The sequence below is a fragment of the Sorghum bicolor genome, chromosome 7, assembly GCF_000003195.3.
Source record: "Sorghum bicolor cultivar BTx623 chromosome 7, Sorghum_bicolor_NCBIv3, whole genome shotgun sequence".
NCBI lineage: Eukaryota > Viridiplantae > Streptophyta > Magnoliopsida > Poales > Poaceae > Sorghum > Sorghum bicolor.
In genome coordinates, this window is record NC_012876.2 from 2,762,068 (window position 1) to 2,784,333 (window position 22,266).

At 40.5% G+C, this 22,266-nt stretch overlaps 3 protein-coding genes across 5 annotated transcripts; all 3 read right to left on the reverse strand.

Moving 5' to 3' along the window:
- Window positions 732-5,609, reverse strand: LOC8074085. Of its 3 annotated transcripts, XM_002444963.2 has the most exons (10): window positions 5,434-5,607; window positions 5,192-5,371; window positions 4,865-5,009; window positions 4,255-4,345; window positions 3,341-3,538; window positions 2,999-3,234; window positions 2,577-2,708; window positions 2,321-2,388; window positions 2,127-2,188; window positions 732-976 (listed from the first exon to the last, which is right to left on the reverse strand). In XM_002444963.2, the coding sequence occupies exons 2-10, from the start codon at window positions 5,350-5,352 to the stop codon at window positions 843-845; spliced, it is 1,227 nt and encodes a 408-aa protein (XP_002445008.1). In that variant the 5' UTR covers window positions 5,353-5,371; window positions 5,434-5,607; the 3' UTR covers window positions 732-842. The 3 variants fall into 3 exon arrangements, with proteins under 3 accessions (XP_002445008.1, XP_021320888.1, XP_021320889.1); XM_021465213.1 differs by lacking the exon at window positions 2,127-2,188 and having other exon boundaries at window positions 5,434-5,609; XM_021465214.1 differs by lacking the exon at window positions 5,434-5,607 and having other exon boundaries at window positions 4,865-4,998; window positions 5,192-5,333.
- LOC8074086 (probable sugar phosphate/phosphate translocator At3g14410) lies at window positions 5,911-10,236 on the reverse strand. Its single transcript, XM_002444964.2, has 8 exons — window positions 9,994-10,236; window positions 8,726-8,833; window positions 8,528-8,562; window positions 7,417-7,529; window positions 7,059-7,320; window positions 6,706-6,974; window positions 6,423-6,612; window positions 5,911-6,324 (listed from the first exon to the last, which is right to left on the reverse strand). Exons 1-7 carry the CDS (start codon window positions 10,150-10,152, stop codon window positions 6,467-6,469), a joined length of 1,092 nt encoding a protein of 363 aa, XP_002445009.1. The 5' UTR covers window positions 10,153-10,236; the 3' UTR covers window positions 5,911-6,324; window positions 6,423-6,466.
- On the reverse strand, window positions 12,271-17,774 carry LOC8074823. Its single transcript, XM_021464330.1, has 16 exons — window positions 17,327-17,774; window positions 17,111-17,220; window positions 16,465-16,621; window positions 16,257-16,395; window positions 16,025-16,118; window positions 15,742-15,873; window positions 15,498-15,598; window positions 15,280-15,393; window positions 14,812-15,029; window positions 14,564-14,622; window positions 14,304-14,489; window positions 14,084-14,207; window positions 13,917-13,972; window positions 13,276-13,421; window positions 12,987-13,160; window positions 12,271-12,850 (listed from the first exon to the last, which is right to left on the reverse strand). Exons 1-16 carry the CDS (start codon window positions 17,605-17,607, stop codon window positions 12,569-12,571), a joined length of 2,373 nt encoding a protein of 790 aa, XP_021320005.1. The 5' UTR covers window positions 17,608-17,774; the 3' UTR covers window positions 12,271-12,568.

Below are 22,266 nucleotides of genomic sequence, written 5' to 3' on the forward strand. Positions count from 1 at the left end.
GTCAGCAAATCTACTTTGGTGTTTGATAAGCTGCCCATCCCGACCGATGGTTAAGCTCTTTGTCATTTTGCTACTGTCAGGCAATGAGGCAATGTGATGCAACAACTACATGCACTTCATTACTTCATCTAGTCTAGGCACATAATGCTACGCTAATCCTATGAAACACAGAAAATCAGGAAGCAAAGTAAGCCAAGGAAACCCTTTAATTGGGAGTCACAAGCCATCACAACATGAGGATGGCTGCGTGCATCGGCTGGGATCTTTTCACACCACTATCTTTAAAAATAATAAAAATAAAGTCACACGATGAGGACTGTGACCACTCCATGCGAAGTTACCATGAATATCTGGTGTTCGGACTTGAGACCAAGAAGACCACGAAATCATGCAGCCAAGAACAGATGAAGGAAAACAACCCTTTAACCATGAAGGTTTAGAAAATATTTAAAATAAGAGGAATTGTAGAAAGCATTTTAAAATAGAGGAATTGTACTGGCCATTTAAAATCGGAGGAGGGTATACCAACAAGTAACAGACAGCATGGAATAAGTTGTTGTCAAAAGAAATGAAACCTAACATTTACCTACCCCATCCTGAGTTAAGATTTGGGTACCTGGCAGTTTGCTATTATTTGGGTATTTGACTAATAAATCCAACTGCAAGAACACAGAATTTTGTCTCGTCGCAGTTAGAAGCATATGCTAATATGAATTTATCACAAAAAAGCATGGGAATTGGGAACCAACTTGTACTATATTGTCATTTAGTTGCTGACAAGAATACCCAGTTTTACAAGTGAAAGGACATGAGTGGTCCAGGGAGATAAACCAGAAAATGCTTTAAGTTGGTAGTTTACTGAACTTGGCAACAAAAAGACCACTGGTTTGTGAAACTGCAGGATCAAATCGCAGTGTTTTGGGGATGCCGCCACTTCTGCACGGCCAATTATCAGCCAAATCGATCTTCTGCAAATCTGCACGTCGCAAATGTCACGTCAACGGATAATTTTTCATGATCTGGACATCAGGGGGTAACTGGAAAAACAAGCAACATATACCAGAAGGATATCAAGGAACTTTGGCATTAATTGAATAAACTAAAAACAAATATCATGATAAAGCCAAGCCTGGCGATGCCGACAGACGTCCACGGAATTTGATTAGCTTGTCTAGTTGTTCTGTTGGTCTGTCTTAGCAAACATTGTTCTCTTTTGGCACTGGTATCCACAGTTTTGTATCCAAAAACTGCTTGCTTTCATAAAAGCAGAGGTTTTTCCTCTTTTTTTTTTAAAAAAAAAATACCATGATAAAGACAGCACTTCCATACTCCAACTGAAAATTAGTCAAACCTCATTTTACACTTCTCTAGAGAAGATGCGATCATTTCGAGATAAACAATCAATATCAATAGTTTCCAAACAGAAATGTTTGCACTTTTAGAGTCATCCAATTACAACAAAAAAAAAATCATTTTCGTTTTTTTTCATCTCTGCTCTTAGTTCTGTATTTGCCTCTTTGCATATTGGTTGATGGCATAGAGTTTAAAGTTTTATTAGTTAAGACTTCTCTAATGTTGCCTACATTGAACAATATATCACCTACAACAGTCACCCTATAAATCAGTGTTGAAAAAGATCCAGCATGTTGAGATTAAATCAGAACATCATTTAAGATGCCTTGCTAAAAGGCCAGGATGTATTCAGGATGAGGCTTGTCAATACTCAATACAAGTCCAGTTAAGTTCTGGGCTCAACTAGTCAACTATATTCGTCTAGTCGACTAGTCCACTGGGCTAGCTACAAGAAGACCGGGCCAAGAAAAGTTGGATGGTATTGCTTGCCCAAATCTGGTCACATGCTAATCTAAGCTCAGCTAATTTTGCTCCAATCTCATGAAGACATAAGAAAAACAAAATTGCACTGGACACTAAATTTCTCTGTAAATGTACCTAGAAATGTTTTTAACAGTAAGATTCACTAAACATATTTTACACAAACAAGGAATATTGTTTAGGAAAGTTACAACAGGTAGGATACACAATCTAAATGAGAAAATGAACCCCTGCTCTGCAAACCAAATAGAACAAAATCACTGAACTACTGAAGTGAGCGACATAGTTTGTACCTGCAGAAGGGTGAGTTGAAAGGAATTGCTGAACCACACTCTCATTTTGTGAGACTGTCAAGCTGTTTGAAATTAAAATACAAATATAACATGACAATGCCACAGCAGAAGGTATAAATTTTGGTGAGTCAGAAATAGATAAGATTCCAAGTTTGTACTATAATAAGGCAAAATTCCAGAACAATATTACTCACCTGCAAGTACTATATACAAGTGATCCACCGGTTTTCAACAGTTTAAAACCATTTGTGAGAAGATGTAACTGCATAACACATGAAGTTTATAAAACTATATGTCGAGAATATACAGCATAAACGTCACAAGTAACAGAACAGAAACTTCCTTGGCTTTTCTAGATACTAGAAAAGCCAAAAAAATACTTAAGATTTGGAAAGGAGAAAGTACATAGCTGGATCTAAAATATAGATACTGCCTGAATGAAAGAGGTACCTGAAGCTGAAGAAGGTTCTCGGTTCTTCCAGCATCAAGTATGCGGCGATCCAGAGTTTTCCATCCCCAGAATTCAAATTTCTGAATGTGTTTTATGGATCCATCATGAGTACACTCCGCATCCACTAGGACCTGCATACGGTTCATCCAAAAGTGAGAAGCATGTGCAATTGGTGATAAGCATGTTGCGTCTCATTTCTAATCGTGCATGCTGATTGCTACAGGTTGTTCCAATAAAATTTATTAGTCATCACAAAAGATATTTGCACCACAGCAGATGGAGATAATAACTTAAGTGCTACCAAATCACAACTGCTCTTCAATTCAAATAATACTAAGCGCATTAAATCCAAGAAAAGGGTGCTAATACACTATAGTGCAAGCAAAAGATGCTAATATGCTATGAGGATATAATGGAATACCTTATCATAGCCAGATGTACAAGCTTCATTATCAACTGATGGACAAAAGACATCAGATTTACACAGTCCAACTAATCCTGAATGTTTACCATAGTATATCAGTTCAGGTTCCAAAGTGGCCAGTAGGTGCTGTGGACCATTTGCATTTGCTTTCTTAGTCTTCTGCCGATCCTTCCATGATCTTCTTGAAGTCCATTCTGGGAATGTGCTTCCATTTTCTTCAACGCCAATTGAACCTGTGACAGACAGCAAGCAGATGTATCAACTCAAAAAAATGATATTTCCTTTCCCGTGTTCTAAAAGGAAACATAAAAGGGAAGGAGTTCCTCAAAACCAGAATACCTTCCATTCTTTGCATCCTGGAGTTCACAGGTAAAATGGAAAACAAAGTTCCATCAGCAACAAAGAGCCGAGTACGGTCACCAAGACAATACTTCTGCAACATTGTACGACAGGCTGCAAGACGGTGCTTTGCAACATCAACACCAGTCAGAGAACCAGTGGTTCCAAGCGTATCTGCAAGCATGCAAAGCTTTGCACCTAGCATACCAATATAACATATGTCAGCAATCAGCATTGTCAGCACAGTGAATAACATAAATATCCAAAAATGAAAAACCTAACACAAGCTATACAGGACTAATAGCAAGATGCTCCATTTAAAAAAAAATACAATTGTGCATGTTTATTGAAATTGAGACTGTAATAGCCCAAAGAAAACAGGAATGCAACTGGGTGTCACTAGATATGGAAAGTCATAATCTAGCAGTCTTTATAAATGTAATAGATGATTCTATAACAGTAATGTAATAGACAAAAAGATTTTAGAAAGATTACATAGTATGGCTAAACAGCTGTAGCCTCAAGTCTCATAGGTAACATCCTCTTCTCAGAGTAAAGTTTAAAAATACATGCAGGATGCAACAGGTATTACTGGGAAAAACACAAAACAACATGTTACAGCCTATCGTTTAAGGAGAGCTGAAACTACAAGTGGTTCATACAAATGAAACATGTGGCCAAACAGATAAAACAGGATCAAATTTTCCCTAACCAAAGACCAATCACTCTGGAACAGTGAAACTGACTTCATGCTCTTATGGTAATGGTAGAATGGTAATGTATTAAAGTAGTTGTTTCACACTGTGGCACCCATGCAGTTCACTAAACAAGCACATCACATTTGTCATTATTGTATCCACTTAACAGTAAGAAAACAATGCTCCAATAAAAAAAATATTGATATGGTAATTTACCTGGAGCAGCACAGAGGTCAAGAACATGGTCGCCTGGTCGAACATCAAGTGCTAATATAGCAGCTCCAGAAGCAGCATCAATTCCATAGATCTGCAATTCATTTAAAATATGTTCAGCTGAAGCAAATGGAAGAAAATAAAGAACATGATACATAGTAGGTTTGCCATGGGGAATTCCCGCTTCAGCTGCAAATTGCAGTAGCAAGTATTTGTTCGAGCATTCAGCATAAGCTGTACTCACACCCCATTGTTCAGAATTGGACATCTCATTTATTGATTTAGTTACGTTTGACTGCATCTCGTCTCTTAAAATATTTGTACTTTTTAAAGAAAACGGAATGCGAGTGCCATTTAGGGTGAATTTGTAACAACTTGGCTGTGTGAGATCGCAGATGCCGGAACCGGAAATATATATTTTTTTCAAAAAAAAGGGGTAAATTTACAGACAAAGACACCTTGGAAAATTTTACAAGTGTGTCATCAGACAACACATACCATTGATTTATACTAGCTTGCCACAGTCGTTTAAAGATAGTATATAAAAGAAACAAATTGCATCATGCTGGCATTTAACAGGACAGCTGAACAATCAAATGTGAATTCCTCTTGCCTTCCCTTGCTGATAAGCCTTGGAGCCAGCAATCTGAATTTCTGGCGGAATCGCATAGAACCCTGGCAGCCATGAAACCTTCTCGAGGACACACTTCAACTCGGATTCGATCTCTGTGATCTGGGACTCCATGCCTGGTTTTAGTCTTGGGATTAGGAAAAAAACTAAATCAAGCTCCCTATTTAGCATACTTGGAAAAGGAATTTAGAGTAGCAACAAACAAGCAAGCATATAAATGCATAATGCAAGACAATGTGCAACAAAGAGGCCCTCAACCTCAACCAGTGCAAAGGTGCAGTGCAGCAAGCACTGGTGGGGGTCAGTCACCTTATGTAGCGCGGGATGGTGGCTGCCATTGAGTACACCGCTGGGTCCAGGCCATTCTCGCTGAGGAACTCGAGGAAGGCGTCCGGCAGCGGCAGGGAAGCCGTCTGCCGCTCTCCTCCGCGGTCGGAAACGGAACCTTCTGGACAATCCGGCTCTTCCATTCTTGAAGACTTGAGAATCCTGCAGAAACAACTTCAGAACGGAAACCGAGCTCATCTCGAGCGACTTGTGCGCGAACGAACCTGGAGCTTAGAGGATGGGCGGCGCCTCTGCAGGCGCTGAGGGCAGGCCGCGGTAGCCGCTTGTTCTGCTGCCCTGCGCTGCCGGGCGCCAAGGCAGCTCGCCGCCGCCGCCCGGGCCGCCCGGGATGGAGGGGTTTGAGCTGGGTCTGACGAGAGACGGTTGGAAGGACCCGGACCAGGTGACGGGGTTATTTCCGTCATCATTTTACTTGTCTTTTTTTTTAAAAAAAAAAATATATATTTAAAAAAATACTTTGAACACTCATGGGTCTGAACTTTAAAGTATGAATTTCAAATACTACACCATTTTAAAACCTTTTTGGGACTTTGGGCTGCGAATCATGGCTTGCAGCATAAACATCTACGTATAGAAATGAAAAAGGGTATTTGTACAAATTTGCAGCAGATTTCTCATCTGTTGGAAAATCTTTTTTTAAGATGAAAAAAAATGAGATCATCCTCATCTGAATAATCAAATAATTCGAAATGAAAACATATATTGCAAAACCAAAATCCTTCAAGCAAGCTGAGAATCACGGCTGTATTCAGAAGCTTACATATCTTGCATTCATTGATCTGCCAGACTTGCATATATCGTTACATCACATTTCATGATCACCAAGCAACCATGTACAAAGATTCAGGGCTGCCATTTTTGGAGCACCTGATGTGTTGCTACACCAGTTCAAAAGAAAACACAACTTTACATGGCCTAATTTTCATCTGTATGGCGTGCTCCCACCTTTTTGAGCAGCAATATTACAACTGTGAAGGCAGTGTATCATCTTGAGCATATCATTGTACAAAATGTCTTCCCTCCAGATCCGCGGGGAGGAAAAAGAATGTATCCAAGGAGAGCTGGCCAACCCAACAAAAGAGAGCCCAATTCTCCTGGATCACAAGTAAATGCAAACATCGAATCAGGAAAAAATTGTGCATGACATATGTGTGCCTGGTGCAATAGCAACATCAATATTTTATATAGTTACCTCGTGAAAAATATAAGTGTTTCAAAATCTCACTACTTTTGGTGTTACGAAGCTTCTTTTGATGAATTCATTGATAATACCACATCTCGAGTGCTTCCTGAGATGACCTTGTTCTCGTCACCTTGCTGTGGGTTCGCTTGGGGTTTTACCTTGAGCTTGTGGTTGTTATATGCAACAACACCAGCTATGGCTGCAGAGATGCAGGATTTTTAAGTAAAACAGACCAATAGATACTGAAAGACCAATCAATGTTAAAATAATTCAGGATTCATCAATCGAATACCTATGGCATAACCAATTATGTTTATGAAGGTAAGTTGTGTATCAGCGAAGATGGCAGCTGACAGCAAAACTACAGACCAATCCCTCACAACTCCAGTAACACGAGCTGTCAGCGCACTAGTCCGAGATATGACAAGGAAAACCGACATGTTGAGTATGAAAGTGCACAGGCAATTTAAGAACAATGTGAATGGCGGGAAGTTCCATGAAATACTATCATCCATCTTTGGCTTCTCTAAGAACAACCAGGGAATAAAGAGGCATACAGCACTGCAGGAAAAAACATAGATGAAATCAAAACAATTGTCGGTATTTTTGAGTTAATTAATTAGAATAGCGAACGGGAAAACATACCTGCAAGGGCTAACATAGTACATCATGGATATCAAGTTCAGCTTGACGCCCTTTTTCTTCAGAAATATCTCAATGAAGATAAGTCTTAGGGCTTCCGCAACAACTCCACCCATCTGGTAAACCACTCCAACCCAACTGATTGTAATTTCACCAACAGAAGCCACAATAACTCCGACACTGATAACAGACATGATAGAAAGCATTTTATAGCTCATTTCTTCCAGGCCAAATGCTGCTCCGAGAAGAAACACAGCTACAGGCACTGTAGCATACAATGAGTGCATATATTAGCATCACATGTAAGTTTATCAAATCCTGATATTTTCCTCACAATCAAAACTGAGTGTAGCAGACATACTTATTGCCTTCAACATTTGTGCAAACGCGACAGATATGTAGAGGTACGCACTGTTCCCTAGCCAAAGTGTCATTGCAAACATTGCCCCAATTGGAATGACTGAACTGATATATCTGAAAGTTCAGGGAACTAGTAAGGAAAAAAGAAAAGGCAGTTCTTGTACTTACAGTGAACGAATAAAACCATGAGTTCGAACCAGCATAGCATGGACACAAATAAATTTTGAGCGGTACAGTAGGAAGAAAATGACAAGTTCTGGTAAATACTAAACCGCCCAAGTTCAGTTCCTCATCAAAACGAGTATGGGTGCCTATTTCTTCTAAATATAGTTCCTCCTAGGTGGTTTAGGTCTTCATTTAAGAAAAAGAGTAGAAAACTAATAAGCCCACAATTTCCATATCTAAATCAAAACATTTCCTGAAGGATATGAAGCCTACTTGTCCAAAATTTCAGATTTTTGACAAAAAAAAAATGGTCCAATTACCAAGAATTGTTCAACCAAATTCCAAGTAATCAATATGCTCATCCACCAACTTTGATATTTATATTTTAAAATACAGGTCACTCAACTCTCAAGTTCTTTTTTTTCCACACAAGGAACTCCCCCATTTCCATTAGATCAACAGAAACACAAATAACTCTCAAGTTCATGGCTATAATTTTTTCCTTCATGGTGAGGGTCTGTTGTTTCCTGGTCAAGTCTTAGCAAATCTTTTTTAGCTAGTTAGATCTTTTGTTTTGTATATATGGGCGGGTTACAGGCCCTTTACTCTGTAACATTTTGGGGCTCTTTACCATTTTTTATCTTCTTAATATATTGATGCGCACCTCTCCTGCGCGTTCGAGAAAAAAAAAGAATGCTACCCTGTTTTCTTCAAGGTAAAATCAGTATTTCCTAAGGCCTTGGTTATCACTATTAGAAGTTGAGAACATAACATATCGTGCCAAATTCATAAACTGCCTCTGTGATCTGCTTATACAAAGTAAGATAGACATGTATATGTATGCAATTATGCATGTCGTACTCATGGTTGAATAGGTGAAAATTAATCAGAAAGAAAGTAGTACATAAGCCTATGGAATTAGTGTGAGCCGATCAGCCAAGACTCACATATCTGTAGTCATTCCCTCCTCAATCTTTATGATCTGGGAAATATCATCAATATAGAAGGAAAGAGTAAGTGTGTGCCCAGATCTACAGAATACCCAAGGCAACAAATGGAACCACAGGAAGACTTTGGGTATTACACCTATAACTAGTAATACAGCAAGCAAACTGTGTTCCACTATACTGCACACGAATAATTACCTTGAAAACCTTTGTAATCGCAAAGCATACTACAGAGGAGAAGACCATGTGCAGCAGAGTTAGTGCCACAGGATAGGGGAAGTTGATCTCTTTTGAGGATAAGACCCACTGCACCAAGGAAAAAAAGTACTTAACTGTTAATAACATTGAAAAAAGAACAAGAATATCATTAGCAAATTGGTCATCATATAAAAGAAAAGTTAGTATTTGAATTGAATTTTGATGCAACTGCTAGCGTAGGGAAATTGCATTAGGCAAGATAGTTTTGCAACTCCATAGAAACTACAATTCAAGCAAACCAAAGTAGTTTAGCAGAATTGACACATATTTAATTAGCATGTTACGATTGAGTCCAGAAGCCCAAATCCGTTCACTAAAATGTGATGAAGTCAGAGAGAACCAAGTCCTCAAGCATCCTAGGAGTAACTGATAACGATCAGACCAATAAAAACCCTGACTAATTCAATTCAATTGTACCTTCATATATGCGCACATGGAAAAAGACAAAACCAGCGGCAGCAAAAGGGAAGCTCAATTTCTTATTACCGAAGCAGCCATTTGCTGCCCCATGGTGAGAGTTAAGTCAACCCGCCCCTACCAACCGAAAGAAGTTGCACATGTGCGATCAAAGGAACCAAGCAAGCAACGGAAAGAAGTGAGTTCCCCAGATCTCAAGCTGATGAACAGTGATGTTGACAGGAAAGGGCTATGCACATGACAATCACAGTTGTCACAGATGAAGCCTGTCTAACAGGGAAGGATAATTGGCACCTACGACTACGAGCACAGCAGCAGTTTCCTCATGAAACCAAATAAGCAATCTAAATTGGGTAAAGCTGACAGGCCACAGCCCAGATGAGCAACTATTTCCGCACTTTATCCCCCTGCGGAAGTATGGAAGCACTGAAGCAGCAACTAGCTGAATGATAAACTAGGGACTAAAGCTCGCTCAGAAATCAGAAAACCTCATCAGAAATTTAAGGCTCAGGTGTCGCATCGAGGATCGTCAGGAAGGAAGAAGCCGGTGCGAAATCTCGGCGCGCTCACTCGAGGGCAGCAGAGATGCAGCCCACCCAACCCAGTGAGCCACCAGAAATGCCCCCTAACTGGAGCGCATTGGATGAAAACCTTCATCAGGATTGAGGCCTGCTGGGGAACTCCGCAGCGGGCGAGACGGGGCGTGGGGGGTCCGGGGAGGAAGGACGGAGGCCAGGAGGGGAGCGCGCGGGGGATCGGGAGGTAGGTAGGTGAGGTGCGGCGTGGCTTGCCTTGTTGAAGAAGATCTGGCCGCCGGAGATGGCGATGTAGAAGAGGAGGTGGAAGTAGGTGACGGCGCCGTCCCTCCACGCCCACGCCGCCTTCCTCTCGACCGGAGTCGGCGGCGGAGAAGGCGGCCTCCCGCTCCCGCCATTATTGCCTCTCTCCATCGTGGCCGCGGTCGCTCCGCGCTCGCCGTGTCGTCGTCGGCCGGTGGGTCGGTCGGTCGGTCGCCGCGAAGTGTGCGCGTGCCTGGGGCTCTAGTCAGTCCTATAGTACTACGACTGGAGGTGTCTGCCTCGTGATTCGCGTCGAATGTTTGCGTGCACACACCGGACCACACTGCTAAAAAAGTCTAAATAGCTGGTAGATAAACTCTAGATCTAAATTTTTTAGATTTTATTTTAAAATTATTATCAAATTACAAACTAATTAGATTTAAAAATTTTATTCTAAACTATAGACAAATTATATAATAAGTTATTTTTTTTATTTATATTTAATACTTTATATATGTGTCTAAAAGCTTTTTAAAATTTTAAAGGTATCTGAACAAATGCAGCTACAAATGTGATCTGCGCGGGGCTTGCCGTTTGCTGCACTTTGCTGTGCTTTATTAGGAAAAAAAAAACAAAGTCGGTCAAATTAGGCGAGTCAAACAGAATTAGGCACCATTGGCGTTTGATCTCGTGCATGCTACTCGGTGGCCGCCGACAATGTGGGAGGGCCAGCACGGCCACGTCGTGTCATGTGCCTGCCCAAAGTCAAAATCAAAAAATAAAAAAGAGCAGTGGTGAGTGGTCGGTGGCGACGGAAACGGTACTTGAAAAGCACTCGAACTGTTTCATTTTTCGCGGGACCGCAATAACGGAAACGGTAGAAAAAGAGAAAAATGAATACTAATGGTCAAAGTTAAAGCTCACTCGTGTAGTGATGTGATATAAAAGAATACACTACTTATTTTCTTCGGCCTCTTTCCCTTCTCTTCTTGAAGTATGACGATATAGAAGTGGATTTATAGGGAGATAGACAAGTCAGGCGGCTTTAGGCCCTTCTAGCAGTGGAGGTGATCCGGCCAGGTTGGGGGCTGGGTGAGAGAAGAGAGCCGCATCTGTTCACCGGAGCCGGAGAAGATAGCGACAGCGAAAAAGGAGAGGGGAAGAGGATGGCCACCGCAGGCGCGGTAGGGTCTCGTCAGATCTCTCGTCCACGGCTGTGACGGTGGAGCTCCAGTGAGACCCTATCACAGCATGGCGAGGGGCAAGGAGGAAGTTGAACAGTGCCCCTGGAAAGAGAAAAAAAACAAGTGGTTGCTTACTCGAGTGATGAAGAGACAGATCCATAATAAATATGGACGAAAAGCCTTTCAATAAGAGTAAGACTACTAGCCTTACTTTACTTCTTAGGGCTAGTTTGGTGGGGCTCTCTCCTAATCACTTATTGAGTCTCTAAAAGCTAACTTTAACGGGGGAGCATGCCAAAAGTGATTCTAATGTTGATTAAATAGAGAGCTACGAAGAGTGATTTTTTTAACTTTTTAAAACCCATTTACATTCTAACTGTTTGATTTGATAGAGCTCCATGAAGAGTTGTACCAAACTGGCCCTTAAAGCATCATATGGCATGTTAGGAGCCTTGTTAAAGCATTATATGACAATCATTCTTGAGGCTCCCCTCAAGATGACGCTCTAACTTCTTAAGCTAATGTTTGTCGTGGACACTTAATTGTACCTTTTGAAAATATGGCTAGAATAATAATTGCTCAAGCTCGTTCCGGATTTCGTACATATTGGATGAATACAGGTTTATCCAACTAAAAATGGACTGAAAACATATCTTCCTGCACCCCATCATGTTTCTGTATTTTTATTAAAAAACGATCTAAGACCCACAACAGAGGATTAGACTCTATAAAACTGACTTTATAGAAACATTTCTTTATATTTATCACTCTCTTAAAATTCCAGTAATTATTCATGTGTTGTATCCAAAGGTCACTATGGAAACTTTTGTGCATTTTGAATTTCTACGGATTATAAACCCCCTTTTCGGCATTTTGAATTTCTACACGATTATAAACCCCATGCAACTCCAATCCTGAAATTCTGAAAACAAACGGAACAGGATTTACCCATGCATTTCAACCCTAGTGCCCGGAATTCTCCTGTAGCAGCGATGTGAACGAATGGGAATGGCAAGCACGGGATAAACTTGAACAACCTATTTGTTTCAGCTTTAAGCAAAAGGTGAGCCTTGGTTGCCAATAGCAGAGCAAACTTGGACATCTCTGGGCTCTGGCAAAGCACAACACTGCCTCTTCTCGGATCATATCTTTTCTCGCTATGTTTTCCAGTGCTCTCAACATGTCAGAAAAGCAATGTCAGTCAGCTTGTTCCTTCCCATCCCCACACCCACCAAAGTCTCCATCGCCACACACACACACACACACACACACACACACACACACAAACTGCCTAAACCACCATCGCCAGCCCAGGGCAATGAACACGTCTGTTTGCTCGTGTAACGTGGTATGCACCCACCCAAAAAAATTAGACAGATCAAAATCAAAATCAGAACCACTAGCTAGTCCAAGGTGACATTGATCTTGAGGCTGGATTCGGTGCTGATGGTCTCCTTGTTGGTGGTGCCAGCAGGGTGGTCGCTGCACTCCAGCCGCAACCGCAAGTGCACCGGCTTCACCACCACCAGGCCCCTCGCGTCGTCCCCACAGCTCCTCATCAGCAGCTCCACGCCTGCGTGCTCCTCGCGGCGCTGGCAACCTATCACCCGCTTCACAAGGGCCTTCTGGTCCAGGCCGTCGGTCGTCCTCGCCAGCTTCAGGTACAGCGCGGCAGAGGCTACCAGCTGCGAATGGTGATAGTGTGATGATGTGTTTGATGACTTTTAATGCTCTTCGTGCTATGGATGGGGGTTAGGATAGGAACGAGTTTTTTTTTTCAGGTAATGTTGTGCTGGGAGGAAAAGAGCTCGCTCACGGTACCTCACATGTCCCAGGGCTGACGTTCACTGCACAGGTGAACTGCACTCTTCTCTGGTCCTGGTAACTTTGATCACCGGGTTTGCTGTCATCTCCATGTGCAGTGGTAGGTTCCTCCGCCACTTCGGAGAAGGCCAGGTTGTCCAGCTCATCGTACCACTGCTGTGCAATACCGACCTGATGCCATGTGCATTCGCATGAGGGATTAGACTTTTGCTCACTCGGTTTGCGGTTAATAAACTATTAGAAAACCCACAATGCAGACTTAGAATAATAAAAGAATGCTTTTTACCTTCTCTGTTGTCGTGTCTGGTCCATCAGAACCAGAGACCTCAGCACCGGATCCCCTTACTTGGCGCCAGATACAATTCTCCGCCAAAGGTGCGGCAAGTTCAGTGTCAACTGGAATGTCTACGTAGACGGTGATGTTGCATCTCCCTGATAAATTGAGCACCTTCAGTTACAATGCTATCTTGCTTGAACAACATGCTACAACGCAGTGCCCCACCAATTGAGAAAACAGCAAACAGGGTTCCTCTTGAGACCATGCAAAGATTATTTCAAGTGCAGTTCTTGTTTGACGCTTAAGAGTTTTTTTTTTTATTGCAGTTGCAGTTTATAAATACAGATAGCTCTTATTGGTACTATTATAACGTTCACTGTCAAATTAATAGTTTTGAAAACTCGAGGCACAAAAGTTGACAAGGAAAGACGTAGAAAGAATAGGTAATTTGAGGAAAAGATGTAATTTTCTCTCAGGTAACAAGTTTCCTGTGCCTTAGTCCTGCATGCTGAACAATGATGAAATGATACTACGATCGCATGCAGATAGGTAGAACTATGGATCCAACTATTTCAGATAAACATCACATAAACGCAATAGCATATACTAACAGAATATTATCCGAAGAAAATGGACAATATGACAATTACCAGGAAGTACGTCTACTTGATGTACATGCTCCTGAAATTGTCCAGATGAATGCCCCCTGCCAATTCAAGGTAACAGCACGGAAATGTCAGAACAATGGAAGGCAGACTTCTATCATCACTTAATCAGCAGGTCAATTTCTATGCTTAACAGGGAATCAGCAACTCACCAGGTTGATACTCTCTCGAGATTGCAAACAAACCAATATGGCAACCCAAGTACCTCACAGTTCGAAAACTGAATGTTTGAGGTGGTCTTGGTATCCAAGTCGTGCTTCAGAACCCTTTGACCATCTTCAAAGAAACAAAAAAAGAATCGATACAATCCAATTTTTATATATGACTTGACTCCAAAAAAAGAGCTATACATCAATCAGCTCATAGATTAACCTGTATCACAGAAGATAATGTAATTCTGAAACCTTGCAACCGATGATATAAGCTCACTGTTGGGGATCTTCTCCATTGAATCAGTAAGCACTCTAGCACTTGATGACCAATTCATGTGCATATCCTTAATAAGGGCACACCTCTCTTTTACAATTTGCTGATATGACTCTGTTACTTCAGCTCTGCCTTCACACAACTTTAACTCAATGAGGTGAGAAGAAAATAAGTCTAATAGATGAACAAAAGAAGTCAGTACTGACCTCTTTCAATATCCTGCTTCTCGCCAGTTGATATTCTCAGGATCCATGGGGCTTCAAAGCTGCAAAAAAGCAAGTTTCAGGACCAAGAAGAGTTACTAATACCTCAATAGCCAAGTAATCTGTTCCCAATGGGTACCAGATTTCAGATTGTACAAACAGCTAAAGGAAGCATTTAAATGAGGGCAATTTAATCAAATTGGATCTAAAAAGGTCAAGATGGAGGTATGAGAAGAGATACAGATGCCTACCTGCGGTCTGCGATTAATAAGTTGTCCTCTGAAATTTGTATCAAATGCCATGGAAGTGCTATGGAGTCTGCATCAAAATCTTGAATAGTTGGAGCAACTTCTTTCCTCAGACCAAGCTTATCGGTTATCCAGCTCCAGATGCCATTGCTTTTATTGAAGACTGGATAAACTGTTTCTAAAGTCCTCCTTCCAAAATCTGCTTTTCTGACAGCATGATTCTGCAAAAAGAATCAGAAAGAGATAAATCAGATAATTCTTCAGTGTTGTAAATAGTCCTCAACCTTCACAATCAAGGATAATTAAACCTTGTAACTTCAGACTAAGACTCAAGTATATTTCCAAATAGCTTCCAAGTTTTTATTGATCTAATATGAAATTTAAGAAACATCTAACCAGTGAAAAGGTGTATTTGTGTTGTGATCAAGAAGCCAGAAAGGATAGGAAAAGGCAATCTACTAAGGACAATACCTCTGAATCTACAATAAATAGACAGTCTTCAGCAGCATGATAAAATGATGAAGCTGGGTGCAAGAATTTGGCTGACTCAAACTCTCCATCCTCAAAGCCTGGGGAAGATCCAATCTGCAAAGCAAAAGGGGGAAATGTCAATTCATCATCCTGCATGGCCACAAACCTCTGCTCATATAAATAAAATTGGAACTCAAGGTAACAACAATCATGCTTACATAATCTAAAATCATCCCATTGCTATTGCTAATGATGATCCTATGATGGTTACTGTCAGAGATAAAAATGCGATCCCCATCTTCATCCACTGATATGCATGCTGCAGCACATTGAATTATAGGTTATCACTTCTGAATGGTAAAACCAAAGATATAGTTGACTGCAATGTGCAACATAACTGTTTAGGGTGCAAACTGATGCTTAATTAATAAATTATATGAGAGAATCGCTGTAACTAAGTACCTGGGTGGTAAAGTAACAGGTTTCTGAAGGAACCAACAGATGGCTCTTTTACAACCTCTTCTTTCTGCCAAGAAACTCTTGACAGAACATTTTCAGAAGGTTCTTCTTTCAACGAGGTAAGTTCATCTATGGCTGCATTCAGAATGGTTAGAGATTTTAAAATATTAGCAAATACAGAGGGCATCTCCAACTTTCTAAGCAACATTGCAGAGTAGATAAAGTGGTTGAGCAAAAATAGACAATTATAGCATCAAAAGTATAGCTAATGTAGTTAAGACTTTACCCTTAATCATGACATCAGGCTCCTCAACCCAGTTTGTGAATAGGACAGGGTCCTTAGAACCTTCAAATAGCAAGTAGCAAGCACCATTTGTCATCTGAACACTCATGAAAATGACATTTCTTGTTTTAACATAGTATTTCATATGATAGCTAAAATGCATAAAACAACTGCAACACAGATCAGGAAGGTAAATGGAAACTATATGTGAAAATGGGTATGGCCTGAGCCTCACGTTGGAGAAGTCTTTGTCTGACATCAAGATAGGAAATGTAATGTACTCCTTCGCTATTGTACGGAAAGCTTGGCTTTGAGATGCTAAAGAACTAATATCACCCCCATGTTGCAAAGCAAAAACATTCAAGCGTGGATACCTAAAATGGGCAGAGATTAGAGAAGTTTAAGATTGCACTCAAATGTAATGCACTCCTTCACTATTGTACCTTTGTTGCAGATGTTTCAATCTCTCGAAAGCAATTGGATATTTGTTGTTGCTGTTTAATGTTCCACAAGATTGATACAAAAGAACAAGATATACTCCTTCTTCATTCAAATTCCTCCAAGTGCCATTCACGGTATTCAACCAACAATGATTTTGTCCTACGCCACGAAAATAAGGTAATGTGTTAAAATATAGCAATGACCTCCTGAAGAAAAAGATAAGTACATTACACTTCATTATGCATCTAGAAATATCCACAACTATCACATCTGTGGTTTGTATTAGATAAAAAAAATGTTAAGGAACGTCTTTTCATGTTTGTATTTGTAATATAGTAGTTCTGGCAGGTTTAACTCCGCATATGTATTTATGTTTCTTCAATGGTACGACCAAATGATGGAATGGCACACAAGACACTTGCAGCCATTGCAAACATCATTGAAAAGAATCCTCCCATATCTGCATTGCTGTAAATTGCCAAATACATAACTCCCCTCCATAACCAATGAGCCAATAAGTGAGATGTAACAGTACCAATACTCAGCTAAGGTATATGAAGCAAACTGGGTCTGCTCTGATAGCAACCATGTCACAAATTTGTCAGGTACTAAATACGAGCACTGAGTGCATAAAGGTCACATATTTACCTTCAAGCTTCCCCAACGCTGACTTGATAAAATCGACAATCTCAGACTGCGAAGCAGCAGTGCTAGAGCTAGCCTCACTTGACGCCGCCGCCACCGCAGGACTCTCAGGGCTACAAGAAAATGGCAGCTTCGTTAAACAGTCACAAGCCAGAACCAGCATTTCTGGCGACGAGAAGAAGCTAGTGACGGGCGACTGCGGGGGTATCACTCTTCTACCTCGAAGCAGCTTGGTGCGCCGCCCTGGTAGCCGTAGCAGCCGCATGGTGCCGCCGAGGAAGCCGGGGCCGCGGGTGGGAGCCGAGCGAAGCGGAGAGGCCGCTTCCGCAGCCGTCTCCCTCGAGCAGGCCTGGCAAGCGGAGAGGGCCCAGCGAGGACGATGCGGGCGCCAGAGCGGGAGTGGATGAGACGAGGCGGCGGTGGGGTAGCGTGCCAGCGGCGGGGGTGCGGTGGCGCCTGAGGCGGCGCAGCAGCGCCGCCAAGGCCGAGGCCTGCGCCATGGGGAGAACCAGCCGTGGGTCTCGTAATTTTTGCCGTCTATGGCGTCAGGGCGTGCGCGTGGGATCAGCGGAGCCGCAGGCCACAGCGCGGCCGGGGATGGCGACGGCGACGGCGACGGCGACGGCGGCGGTTGGGCGGGACGGAGGGGGAGGTAGGGCGAGTGAGTGTGGGGACGAATTGATGGCGAGTCGGAACTAGTTGGTTTTGGGTGGGCCGCGGTTTTGTTTCTCATGGGCCCAATCTCGTTCCTGTTGCTAATGCAAGATGGGCTCGTCTCAAAAAAAAAATGCAAGATGGGCATGCACTATGGCCTACTCCGTCCAAAATAACAGGAGCCAAAAAAATTTTAACTTTGACCAGTTATATAGAATAATATTAATATTTATAATACATAATTAATATTAATAGATAGATCTTTGTATATATTTTAATAATAATTTTATTTAGAGATATAAATATTACACGTATTTTCAACAAATATAGTCAAAGTTGACAAAGTTTGATCTACATGTATTCCATAGCGACCTCTATTGGGGACGGAGGGAGTATGACCTATGGGGCAGTTAGAATGAGGTGATATGAAAAATTATATTTCTATTTCTAGTGTTAAAAAACAAAAAATGTTTATTCTTTACCTTTTTATGAACTATAAAATGAAACAAATTCCAGTACCTTACCTATTAAACTCTCAAAACCATTCAAAAATATGTCTCTTTTGAGTTTAGAGTAGTTTCAAAAGGAGTTTGTGCTTTATTTAGTTATTAAAAAATTGGTAACTACTTCATAAAAAAATTGAACTACAAAAAAATAGTAAATACCTGATATGTCTTTATGTATTTTTAAATATAGAAAATATATTTGTTTTTTAAAAATAAAAAATTAGAGTTTGATTGGAACACATAATAATCCAAATAAAGTATTTATAGTTCATGACAATATCTCTATGTGCTTCAAAAGCTAGATTTAGCTCTAGAAAAATGAAAAATATTTATATAGGAAATTTCTAGAACATTCTAATTGATGTCACACATTTGGAAACTCTTCACAACAACAAAAAATGCAATACACAATCAACACCAATGCATAGCGTGAATGCATTCAACATTAATTAATGTATATTCGTGTTGGTTGCATCTTATATTTTTATCGTAAAAAGGTTTTAGAAGTTTATTATGCTTTGAATCCAAAGGGGTGAAGAGATGAGAATGGGGGATGGGTGAGAAAGATATTTTTCACTCTTGGGAGGATTCTTTTTAAAATGTTGTGGGACTTTGTTGGTTGGTTTGTACTCCCTTTATCCTAAATTATAAGACATTCCAAAAATTTTACAGAGCCAAAGCACATCAAGTTTAACCAAAATTATATGATAAGATAATAACATATATTATACTAACTAAGTATCATTAGATTCTTCATTAATTATATTTTCATAGTATATCTATTTGATGTCATAAACCTTTGTAATTATTTCTATAAGTTTGGTCAAATTTGAGATGTTTTATTGAACTCTCCAAGATTATTGAAATGTCTTATAATTTAGAATGTAGAGAGTAAGAGTGTAGTGGTGCTTCGTCGATGCGTTGAATATTATTCAGCACACATAAAGTAGAATAACGATTATATGTGTCTAAATAAAAGTCTAAAGCTAAAGCACAAACTGTCAACCAGACGAATCTTGATCAACTAACTGGTTCTTTTTCTCTGTCTATAAAATGTGTAAGGCTACGAAGGAACAAGAATATTGCCAAACATCGAGCGTGTGCGACTTCTTTCAAAGCTTCCCTGTCTCCAACGTGGAACAATCAGCTCCTTTCCTTGCCCATATAGGCATATATATAGCCGGCCTACACAGGAGAGGATACATATTTGACACTGTGGCATTGTGGCGCCACCTTTTTATACTGTACTTATCAACCACGCAAATGTCTAACGAACACGATTCTCTATGCTTTAGCACCTGTGACCAATGCAACGTCCACTTCATAGGATGATATAAAATATTCGGTGGTGGTTTTATTGGATTAAACTGTAATTTTCGCATGATTCTCCAATATCCACAATGGGATAATTAACGTCTAATGTAGTGTCCACTTTTCATGATGAAAGAAAATATTCGAGGCTTAAATTATGATGATTTCCATGGACCATGGTTGTGTCAAACTGATGCCACAGGTTTATATATGGACTACTGTATATAGCGGATAGCATCAGTGGCTTTCTTACTTTTTGACTATGCACGAGAAAGGTATCGCCACGAAGAATGGCATAGAACACATAGTTATGGCATAAATTGGGACAACAAGTGAATAGACTGCTAGCGAACATCGTGTCAGTTCATGCAGTTGTGACAATATATATATTCATGTAGTTGTGCAACTAAATAGATTGTTTATGAACATGCCCGTTGGTTCATGCAGTTTGTGAAAGTATATTCATGCTTTTTTGCACATCTTTCCCAACTTTTATTGATAGCAGTCAAGTTGCTCAAAAATGTTGGAACGTCGTAGGCTTTAACTTCCAAAACATGGACTCTTTTTTTAGTTTGTTAGAAGATTTCAAGTTTTTATTTTTTTTCAGAAATTCCTTCTCATGGAGGTCTTTGTTATTATGTGCAGGGGTATTTTGACAGTGAGAAATGATATAATCTTCAGGGGAAGACAACCTTTGGTGCAAAACTGCAAACGAGTTTTTCTGCGCCTGATTTTATTCAGAGTATAAAGAGTATCAACACTTTTTCAGAAGAACCAAGACTGATTTTACTTTTGATAATCACCACTAACTAAGGCCCATTTGACACAGTGCTAGCTCCAGGTTTTTGTGGCTCTTATCATGAAGCTGTGTCGAACAAGACCATTGAAAACAACTTTAGCGAAGAAGCTCGGAGGTCTGGAGCCATTTTTCTACCAAGGAGCCAAAGATGTGAAAACATCACATCTCCAAACTCCTTACAAATTTGATATAAATTATAATAAAACTATTACTAAAACCATATTTACCAAATACTTTCTAAAACAACTTTAGCTTTATCAGAGAAGCTGTAGTTTCGCAGAAGGAGCCACAACTGGAATATTTTTAGAAAGATCCAAGATCTTGCTAAATTATTGACCTTGAGATTAATGCATGGTCATCGGGCATATGGAACCCTCTAATTAATTCACTAGGAAGTTTCATCTCCAAGTCCAAGTACTTGCATACAATCCAATACGTGTTATATGGGCCTTCCATTTCATTATTGTCTGTGTGCATGCGTGTGCTGTTTCTATCCGATCTGTCATTCACTGCGAAGTTTCTTGGACAAGTGCGGTAGCCAACCGTGCAACCTGCCACCTGTTGGTTATTACGAGAGAAGCTGACATGGCATGATGACGCGTCATCACACGTGACTCATCTTTAGGGTCTGTTTGGTACATCTCACAACAGCTTCATGAGCTATTGTGACCTGTTTTTTTTGTCAAACACTTGTTTCCAAAATAGCTTCATGAGTGAAGCTGTTTTTCTCCTCTCATAAAAACATAAGTTGGGATAAAGCTGAAAAAAAGTAGCTTATTGCAGCTCTGTCTCTCATTTCTCTCTCTCAACTATGTATGTAGTATATAGTTTGTGAAGCTATTTTGCCAAACACTTTTTCCAAACACAGCCCAGCTTCTTCTAAAAAGTTACTCATGAAGCTATTTTCTAAAAAAACAGCTTTACTAGTGAAGTTGAGTTGTGCCAAACAAACCATCCGAACGGACACGTCGTCGGTGCCACGTACGTACACGGCTGACGCCTGGCTATGTCGTCCATGCAAGAATCTCAGGTCTCAGCTTAATGATTATTTGCCAACGAGAATTGGGGGCAGAGATCGATCGAGACTGATCATCTTAATGATGAGGTCTCAGCTGAGTGACTAGACTTATTTTATATAAAATGACAAACGATGTTATTTTTAATACTTTACTTTTCCTAATGACACTAGTACAGGGAAGGGCTTTAGCCCCGGGCCGTAAGCGCCTTTAGTCCCGGCTACGGAACCGGGGCTAAGGTTTCGGGACTAAATGTCCCACCTTTAGTCCCGGTTCCGTGGACCGGGACTAAAGGTCCACCTTTAGTCCCGGTTGGTAACAGAAACCGGGACTAAAAGGTGCGCCAGGGTGTGCCACCTGGCCTCTACTTTTAGTCCCGGTTGTTGTTACCAACCGGGACTAAAGACTTTTTTTCTTTTTTCTTTTTTCTTTTTCTTTTCATTTGGTTTTCCATTTAGGGTTTACAATTATGTTATTGTTATTTTCGAATGCGTATTGTTTGCTGGTAGTTTATGAAACGCGCACCTATATAATTTATATAATTTAAAGGATTACATATAAATATACTATAAAACACTATATATATATATAAATAATTATATCTATAGGTCCATAATAAAATATTTACACATATGCTTCACGGACAAAGTATTTACAACACAATTTTTCTCCACCACTCAAGCATCGTACAAATGATCATCGCTATTTGGTTTCATCTGCTCCTGAGGGTTGAAATAGCACTCGCCGCCGGAATCCAGGACTTGGTCATTAAGAAATCCTGCGATTGTCTCCTGAATTCCTTTTAGGCGCACCGCATCCAACACCTGCTCCTTCAGCCACATCTCCTTTAATAGACATTAAAGAAAAAAGTTA

Excerpts from the sequence above, each read along its gene's own strand:
- LOC8074085 (XM_002444963.2), bottom strand. The coding sequence starts at position 5,352 with ATGGAAGAGCCGGATTGTCCAGAAGGTTCCGTTTCCGACCGCGGAGGA. Across the intron at positions 5,010-5,191 it reads ACCATCCCGCGCTACATAAG|ACTAAAACCAGGCATGGAGT; the intron begins GTGACTGACCCC and ends CCTAATCCCAAG. Across the intron at positions 2,389-2,576 it reads AGAACCTTCTTCAGCTTCAG|TTACATCTTCTCACAAATGG; the intron begins GTACCTCTTTCA and ends TGTGTTATGCAG.
- LOC8074086 (XM_002444964.2), bottom strand. The coding sequence starts at position 10,152 with ATGGAGAGAGGCAATAATGGCGGGAGCGGGAGGCCGCCTTCTCCGCCG. Across the intron at positions 8,563-8,725 it reads CGATTACAAAGGTTTTCAAG|ATCATAAAGATTGAGGAGGG; the intron begins GTAATTATTCGT and ends GATATTTCCCAG. Across the intron at positions 7,530-8,527 it reads GAGGGAATGACTACAGATAT|ATATATCAGTTCAGTCATTC; the intron begins GTGAGTCTTGGC and ends CTGAACTTTCAG.
- LOC8074823 (XM_021464330.1), bottom strand. The coding sequence starts at position 17,607 with ATGGCGCAGGCCTCGGCCTTGGCGGCGCTGCTGCGCCGCCTCAGGCGC. Across the intron at positions 16,622-17,110 it reads AGCGTTGGGGAAGCTTGAAG|GACAAAATCATTGTTGGTTG; the intron begins GTAAATATGTGA and ends TTCGTGGCGTAG. Across the intron at positions 13,973-14,083 it reads CTCGAGAGAGTATCAACCTG|GGGGCATTCATCTGGACAAT; the intron begins GTGAGTTGCTGA and ends TTGAATTGGCAG.